Source organism: Lasioglossum baleicum, chromosome 5 (genome assembly GCF_051020765.1).
Source record: "Lasioglossum baleicum chromosome 5, iyLasBale1, whole genome shotgun sequence".
Taxonomy (NCBI): Eukaryota; Metazoa; Arthropoda; class Insecta; order Hymenoptera; family Halictidae; genus Lasioglossum; species Lasioglossum baleicum.
The window spans coordinates 2,391,411-2,400,350 of NC_134933.1; the positions used below are offsets into that span (position 1 = coordinate 2,391,411).

General features: G+C 40.3%; 1 protein-coding gene across 1 annotated transcript; it reads left to right on the forward strand.

Moving 5' to 3' along the window:
- Positions 1-387: 387 nt before the first annotated feature.
- Positions 388-3,206, forward strand: LOC143208914 (uncharacterized). The gene is made up of 4 exons (XM_076423857.1): positions 388-856; positions 2,397-2,634; positions 2,719-2,898; positions 2,987-3,206. Exons 2-4 carry the CDS (start codon positions 2,531-2,533, stop codon positions 3,018-3,020), a joined length of 318 nt encoding a protein of 105 aa, XP_076279972.1. The 5' UTR covers positions 388-856; positions 2,397-2,530; the 3' UTR covers positions 3,021-3,206.
- The last annotated feature ends 5,734 nt before the right edge of the window (positions 3,207-8,940 follow it).

Here is an 8,940-nt window from a genome sequence, read left to right on the forward strand (position 1 = left end):
GCCGATTTTTGTTATTTTTTGTTTCCATAAGCAAACGGACAATTTTCTTTAATTTTATTGTTTGTAATGTAGATTATTTTGTAATAAAAATATGTAAGTACCAAGAAAGACTAGATTTGTCATGTCCAAATGATGAAAACATTGAATTTTCGTGGTGTGCCATCTTTTTGTCGCGGACTGTAACAGGCCTATGTTATGTAGGTCTGTTACATACATAAAATTAAATATCTCAGGACGCCAATTATGAATCTTGATGGTTTTTCCTTTGTTTAGTTTAAAATAAGTAGGGGCATCTTTTTTATTAAATAAACTTTTTTGTATGGCCTTCGGATCATGGTTATTTTGGCGTAGGGCACACCGTGGAGCCTGAAATAAATAAATTGGAAAGTGGCGGCTCAGTCCAATATACAGCGGATGCAAAAAGTGTTCGTACGCCCTTTAAAATAGAATGAAAATATGTGAAACTAAATGATAAAATTATGAATTACAAAAAAAAAGTTTTAATCACTAAAATCGCGAAATAAATCACAGAAAAAGAGGTTAAACCTCGACGGTTACACCTCGCATCCCCGAAAAACGCGCCTAGAACGCAAGGAATGGTGGGGGTGTACTGCCTAAAGAAAGCAGCTGACGACGTTGTCCAATCAGCGCCTTTCTCAGTACAGGCCCCTCCTCCCGCGCAGCTTTCCCAGCATAGCAAAACGTAAAAAGTCAGGTCAGAAGTGACTACAAAAGCTCTTGAGACGCGATCCTCTCGACTTTTACTCGAGTGTCACCACGAGTAACGCGCGGCGGTTTTGTAGTGACCAGTGACATAGCGACCAGTGACCAGTGACATAGCGACATCATGAATAACGTAAGTTTGAAATTTCTACAATTTCTAGTAGCCAAAGTTCGTGAAAAACGTCCGCCCCATAATCTCTCTATTTGTCATTAACCGCTTCGTTCTCATGGACGTGTTATATCGCAACGTCGAAACTATGGTCACGCGACGCAATACCGTTAGCGCGGTGCTACTGACGACATATCTCGCGTGCTTCATTATTACATGAGCTTTTTTGAAAAAATGTTACCCTGAAAGCAATTTTATTCTTTTCCTGTCCATTTCCAGCCGGAAACGTTGCTTTCCATCATTTTATCATTGCCCGTAACATTTCTTCGAAAAAGCCCATGTAAGCACGCGAGATATGTTGTCTGTAGCACCGCACGAACGGTATTGCGTCGCGGGATAACATGTCCGTGGCATCGGCACAAGCGACATTGCGTCGCGTGATAACACGTCTCTGATCTGTACAGAGAGTATCGGCGCACAGTGGTCCAAATCGAGAAATTTAGTGACTTTTTGTTATAACTTTTGAACCATAAGAGATATCGAGATTAAATTTGCACTAAAATTCATTTAAAAAATAGTCAATTTGAACTATAGACAAATGAATATTTTTTTCGTTTGTTAAACAATAATTTTCATTCATATTTTTAACTAAAAAAAAATTGTTTAAATACAATCTTCCAAACCCTTTTTTCTTCCTAAGTGTGTATTTTATATTTATGTTTCACACATACAATGTTTCATGGAATGGGTAAAATGTAAATTTGAGGAATCTGTTCTGAATCAACGTATACAAAAAGTACCAAGAAGCCAAAAACGCCTCATAACTGTGTCAAAAGATATTTTTTATATATAATTTTTATATATAAAAGATATTTTTTAATATACAATGATTTAGTAACATTTTTGTAGATCTTTTGTTATAAAAATGTGATAACAATAACGGTTTTATAATATAACAATAATAACATACAACGAATAACATGAAATATAAAAAAAACAATATTTGTAACAAAAAAAAACAATAACAAATATCAATTTTATTTAACTGCATATCTTTTGAAGCTATTTAATAATTAATTTTATAGCTTCCACATCTATTATGTTCTTTCTTCAAGTTTATTCGTGCAGTGGATACATACGGATCAGATGTAAACAGAAGTCTATAAAATAAATCTTGATTCGTAATCAATCTGGAAAATTTTCTTGTATTTTTCAATCTAAATTTTTTAAAATCTTTGTGCCTGCTTTCTAAAGCTTCTTCCGTAAAAAAAAGAATCTAAACAAATCTTTCCAATGTCTTACATTAGTTCGTTGCGGAGTTTCGGCGCTGGATCCAAACGTATACGCATAAGATGACATGCCGCGGATGGATTAAACTATAATAACTTTAACGCTGGGATAGCATGGGAAATGATATTTACACGATCTTATAGATAGGGGAATAGATTAAATAGATTTTTGTTTTATAGCAGTTTTTTTAGCTAAGTATAATACAATTCAATATCTTTTATAATAACATCACAATATTTGTTTAAAATAGAAAAATACGTTTCATACATTTCAGAAGGAACGCCCGAAAAGAAATGCGCCGAAACCGGAGAGGTATAAAAATGCCATATCTCCGACAACGACTGTCTGGTCAAAAAGAGGCAGCGCCTTGTTCCGCTTCCGAAACAAAATGAGAGCGATTACGACGCCATGCGCAGGAGGTTGGAAGCCCTACAGAACGAGCCGGAGGTGAAGTTTCCGACTTGTTCATTGCCACCTCTCAACGAAGCAAGAAGCGCTGAACAGTGTCAAAAGTAAGTTGTATACATATTTTTAAATGCAGCAATAATTATAATTGAATTTTGTAGTACACGGTGTAATGTTTGCATTTGTTTTAGCGGCCAATTTGATTTGGTACTGCAAAATCAGGGCCTCATGATGCAAGGCATGGACCAATTGGTGGAGCACGTGGTCAAATTGAAGGAGCAGGTGAACGACCTTCAGAATCGAAATGCAGACGACAAACAGGTCCAGGCCCAACTGCTGCGCAACCAGGCCACATTGAGCGACGATCTGGAGTGAGTCATCCTCAGAATTAGTTGAAATTATATGTTTGTCGAAAAGATGTTTCATTTACTAATCCTTCTTTGCTCCTACAATCAACAGGGGGCAACTTCGAGGGCCTATGGCTGTTGAATGAGGGGTGCAGGTGGAGTGGCCGCAGTTTCTACCTCTACGCTCCGTAGAAGAGGTAGAGAGCTTTGCGGTAGGTCCTGCAGAGGACTAACAGTGTAGTAAGTACATTGGAACAGAGAAATAATAAAAGTACGTATATCAAATTTATCAATATATAAACTAATATTTATTTTTTATTCAGGTTCGGTACTTCGCCAGATCGGGAGGATCAACGTTAAAAGAGGCGGTCAGTACCTGCTTTAAGCAGCCTCGTACGCGTGGCTGGGCGCTTACGAAACGCGACCGCTGCACAACACGCGGATCATGCGAGCCATCTACGGTAAGCATTGCACATCATCGACATAGTTTAATTTCATTCTCAATTCATTGTTTATCTTGCTTTGAATAAATCTTACAGACGCAACGGCGCGGAGCCGTTCGTTCCCCCCGCCAACAGAGAAGGAGTTCGCGATGAACTCGCGATGAAGGCGCAACTCGCGCTGAAAGCGGCGAAGCAGCGGAACCGGAAGGCGTCCAGGGCGACCTCCGCCGCCGCTACCACCACCGCCGCTACCACCACCGTGGGCCCGCCACCGTGAAATGGAGGAGACGTCAGCAGTGTCGTAAGTATATTATAAGAAAAATGTAATAAAAATGAGTATATATAATCCATTAATATGTGAACTAATGATTATTTTTTTCTTAGGATCGCATATTCCTGAAGGGCAATGAAGCCGGACTATTGCAAAGTGGAATAGGCCTACCGGGGATACCACTTTTTAAAAAAACGCATTAACAATAGTACCTCCGTGGTAATGTGGAAATCTATTGAAATCCGAGGAAAAATGCAATGCTGTCCAGGAAAGGAGGAGAAGGAAGCAACTGGGGAAGGGGAAGATGTCATTGTACACATGTACAAACATATATCGTATATCAATGATTTTTCCTGTATTTTTTAGGTATCCTGGTATTCATGACACACCGTATGTCACCGACCACACGTTTCGGGAAGAAGACGAAATTCCAAGATAAATTAGGGTATAGATTCCTACATAGGAAAGATTTTCACTTTCTGTTTGAATAATAAACAATCATGAATAAAAGATGCATAAAAACTCATAATATTTATTACTACTTGCGCAATTCGTCCATCATCCTTTCACCAACTCTCCCTGCGGCGTAGCAAAATTAATTTAATTAATTCAGAATTGTTACTTTTAACCATAGTTTAACAAATATGAATGTTACGCGCGTTCCTCCTTATAGATTAAATAAAATTTTATTCGTTTGTCATCAATATTTAAGTCTTAAAATAAATGTAGATATTAGGGATGTGCGGGCCGTCGGAATCGTCAGGTAGATCGGGTCGAGGGAAGTCGAGCGGGCTCGATTCGGCTTATGTGTTGACCGTTTTCGATGACATTTCGGGTATTCGGATAGTGTTTTTTCATTGTCTTAGTTTTAAAAATCTTAGGCTTAATAAATATGGATTCGAAAAAATCGTTTGTCCTGCTGTTTCCAAAACCATTGTTTAAACGTGTTTAAACAATCATACTGTATTAATATTGGATATCACTGTATTTGAAAAAGTCTACAGAATCTTTTATATGGCGGGGGTAGCGAGCGCACGGTAACCCCAAGGAATCTGGTTAGACCGATTTGGTCTTTAATGTGTTTATGGTTATTACGGCTATTAACTCTTAAGGGTACGGCTGGTGGCACATTGCAGTTCGGCCATGGCACAACAAAAGCCTAAACTTAGTTTTTCAGAAGCTTTTGCTCGAAAAAGTATATTAACGGTTTCGGTGTTATTTCAGCCGCTTGGCATAGTACCGTTACCGGTATTGTCCGGTATGTGTAAATATTTTACCGAGATTAAGTCCCTGATTTCACACAGTCAATTAAAGTTTCAAAGCGAAATGTTCAGCTCTGTACGAAGCATTAACGACATTAGATTCGAGACGAAAAGACTTGAATTTTTGGAGATGTTATGACATTTCGACGAACATTGCGCCGGACGGCGCACACGGTTTTCACCGACATTTCACCGACTCCAGATTTGACCGGCAACAGTTACAGTAAATAACTCTGACGTTTTTTATTTTGCATAAAGACCCGCTGTCTATCCGTAACACATCGGGCGGGTGGCCCGAACGTGGTCGACCTCGTCGGGCGCGTTCGGACAGAAGCGGACAATAATAAAGGACCCTTTAGTTTGCCACAGCCTCCGGCCGGCCCCAATGCTTAAGGATAGGGCGACGGACATCGGCGGCACCGGTCCGATTTCTCTCCCTTTTCGCGCCGGGCCGCAGCCGTCAGGTCATAAACTCTCGACGGGGGTCGCGGCTGTCTGCTGTGCGTGGCACAAAAAAAAGGTTTTTATGTGCTCTACAACTCCTTAGGTAAACTATCGGTAGGTCTCCTTTATAACATCATGGAAGACGGAAACGTTCCTACCGCTTGGTGAATTCTTCTTAAATAATGATTTAAAATAATTGCTAAAAAATATATTAGAGACATATCTTTGTTCTGCAAATTTTCCACCGGATCTAGTGTGAAAAAATGTTTAAATATATGGTCGTATTCTACGATTCTTGCTCTTTGAAATACCGTTCTTTTTTCATTGTTCGTAACAACTTGTTGCCATCATTCAGGTTACCTGTCAATTCCCGTATCTCAATGACTAATTAGCAACATGTGTTTTCGATATACAAGTAAAATTACTTGCTTATTCAAAATGCGCCATAACTCTTTCCTTCCAACCTAATACACATATGATATCAAAAATTATTTCGGATACACCGGAAAATAATAAAATGTTCATTTTAGGGAAACCAATAGTGTCATTTCGCCCACTACGATACTTTGAAACTGTACGCATCATGTAAAAATTTCATACGACACACATGAGATGTGAAATACTCCAGTAACTACAAACAGCTGTTAGGTGTGAATTGTTTGTTGTTTCGGGTGAATAAAATTGCTGAATATTCTTTAGACATTACACCTTCCACGTAGTGAAAAACATTTTCAATTTGTTTATGTCCAACAAGTAGTCCAATACACTGCCCCGTAAGTACGAGCGATGGGGGGGAACAGCGCAGTGGGTTCAGATATAATAAACCGCTACCTCCCACTACTACGCGATTGTAGGGACTGGCAAGGCGCCATCTCGTATGGGTCCGAACCAGGGGGTCCAAGCTGTAATGGGAATACTTTAACCAGTAAGTTGCGTATCCCGAATGTCAGGCGGCGTTGGTGTCGCATGCGCAGATGATCGACGCGCATCACATGTAGCGTCCATGACAGTCCATGAGCGTTGATTGGCGTCCATTAGTGTTGATTAGCGTCTCTGGTCCACGCGTCCACGCGTCCACGTGCTTTTGGTTTTATATCGTTTCGTAAAATTGTTAAAAGTGAATAAAAAAATAGCTATGGTTGTAAGACGGTGCATGGTTCATAATTGCCCCGGCAATTACACCAGTTTACATAAATTTCCTTCGGACAGAAAATTCGAGAACAGATTATTTTAAATATGTACATACACCATGTAAACCAGTTATTAACTGGAAAATTACAAAATGTTGAACCGTCACAACATCCTCTATTTAACAATGCATGTAATTATTATACACGTAAATGTAAACGTAAACGTGTACCAAAATAGTTTATGCATACCAAATTTACAATAAACATTTAATTTCATTTGAACCTGTATAAATTTACTTTTCCCTTTAATTTCCCTTTTCACTTTAAGTATTATTGTATACAGCTCAATACAGCTACGACATATAGAGTTGTGTGAGTCAAGCGAGTATCTGTGTATGAGCATGCATGAGTGAGTAGCGTTTATATCTATATATACTGTTATTAGTTCCGTTCCCAGATCATAGGCGGCGCTGAAATACTGGTTAAATTTTTAACACGCCAGCTTGGACCCCCTGGTCCGAACTGTTGACATTGTATTGATGCGAGCCTGAGAAGAAGGTTCCCAGGCAGGACGTATCTAGGTACGAACGCGCGGCCGATTGGATCAGAGTGGAGGAGGCAGACCTCGTTTCACACGCACTTTCGGCTGTCGTCGAAATATTGGCTACAGCGGCCACACATATGTACTACGTAGCGTCCAACGTCAAAGTCAAAACATTTGAGGCTACAGGCGCGGGGCTGTGGTGGGGATGATAGCAAGACTTAGCGATAGGCTCGCTTTGTTTATGTGCCGTTCCCGGGGCTGTTCTCTATGGAGAGGTGTATCACAGTTCATTACTATTGAGTTGAAAGTCGGCACTTTCTTGGGCAACATATGTTGACTGTAAAATAATTTGTAGGCGCCCCGACTTCTCCGGAGGAAAATAAATGTAAAAATGCTACATACAGCGACTCCCATTAATATTCGGACGCTCAAAAAAAGACGATGACTTTTTAAATATTCTACTATACGATTTTAACTTTTTTGTGAAGCTAGAGCAATTAGTTTACTACAGAATGGGAAAAGAAATTTTTTAAAAAATTGCAATTGATCGGAATTGTAGAAAAAATACTAAAAGTTGAATTTTACAATTTTTTTATGTGGGCCTATATTGAAAATTTAAAAAGTACGTTTTGTAGGTCTGTGTCAATTGTGAAAGTTTCATCGAAATCGGTTAAAATTCGTGAAAAATTAAAATTTTCAACATCTTTGAACGTTTGCAGCTTATTGCAACATCGACTGATTTTGAAGGAATTTTCAGAATTGACACAGATCTACAAAACGTATGTTTTAAATTTTCAATATAGGCCCACGTAAAAAAGAAAAAATTTCCTTTCGCGTCCTGTAGTAAACTAATTGATCTGGCTTTCTAAAAAAGCTCAAATCATATAGTCCAATATTTGAAAAGTTATCGTCTTTTTTGGAGTGTCCAAATATTAGTGGGAGTCATTGTATGTAGTCTTCGAGAATACACGTAGAGGGGAGTATGCATAGGAAAGTAGTAAGTAAATTGTTCATTTTACACTGCGACACTTTGCAACTTGATTGACCTTGTACACACCGTTTAAAAATTTCATACGGTACACATGGAATGTGAAACACCCCAATAACTACAAACAGCTGCACATAGAAGGTGTTCTCCTGTTCGTCCGTTACCTTAAGTCCATAAATTTTATTACAGGTAAAGACAGGTATAAATGAGGGTAGCGTAAAAATAAGTTTCGTTGACGAGCATAAATTACTTTATGACCACCGTCCGACAAAAGCACGAAGGAAAACACGTGGCCAACACGTGTTGGAAGGGACTTCCACATTCTAAATTATAATGTACCAGCTCAAAAATCACACCAATAGATTGCAACGTTGCCCGAAAAGGCGTGTTGTGTTGCTCGCGGATTTGTTTATGTTCTGACTAGTTCAAAACACTGCCCCGTACGAATGATAGCGGGACAGCTGTGGGCTAAGATATGAAGATATGAAGATATGCGGTCCGGACAAGCGAGACCATGCTTCTGGCGGACACGGTGCGTTGGCGATTCCGGACTATGCTACCGCGGCTGGATTCTGGACGCGGGTAAAAACGGCGATCTCGTCGTCCAGCGGTATCTGGCACGACGAGCCGGTCTGGTACGGTGCGCGAATCTTCTCGCGACTTGCGGGAACGTCTTTCCGGAGACGGTGCTACGGATGCGCGGATACGTCGCGGATTCCGGTACGTCGCGGTTTCGACGGGGAGCGTCTCCTGGAGCGGTCGTCTCGACCTGCGGACTGGACGGCCTCGTCGTCCAGCAGGAACGTCTGTACACTCGAACGGAAGCCCCCGATCGAAGAGTACCGAAGCGCTCGCGTCCTGGACGCACCCAGGAGTATTCGAGCTCGTTCACTGACTGGCGAGGGTGAGACTGTCTCCAGGTGAACTCCGCTGAAAATTCGTCTCGTTCTGCCTTATATAGACAGAAGACGAAAGCACGGACCA

What these genes read in the sequence shown, in the direction of transcription:
- LOC143208914 (XM_076423857.1), top strand. Translation starts at nt 2,531, where the DNA reads ATGCGCAGGAGGTTGGAAGCCCTACAGAACGAGCCGGAGGTGAAGTTT. An exon ending in AGCGCTGAACAGTGTCAAAA is followed by an intron (nt 2,635 to 2,718) that starts GTAAGTTGTATA and finishes CATTTGTTTTAG; the next exon opens with CGGCCAATTTGATTTGGTAC. An exon ending in ACATTGAGCGACGATCTGGA is followed by an intron (nt 2,899 to 2,986) that starts GTGAGTCATCCT and finishes TACAATCAACAG; the next exon opens with GGGGCAACTTCGAGGGCCTA.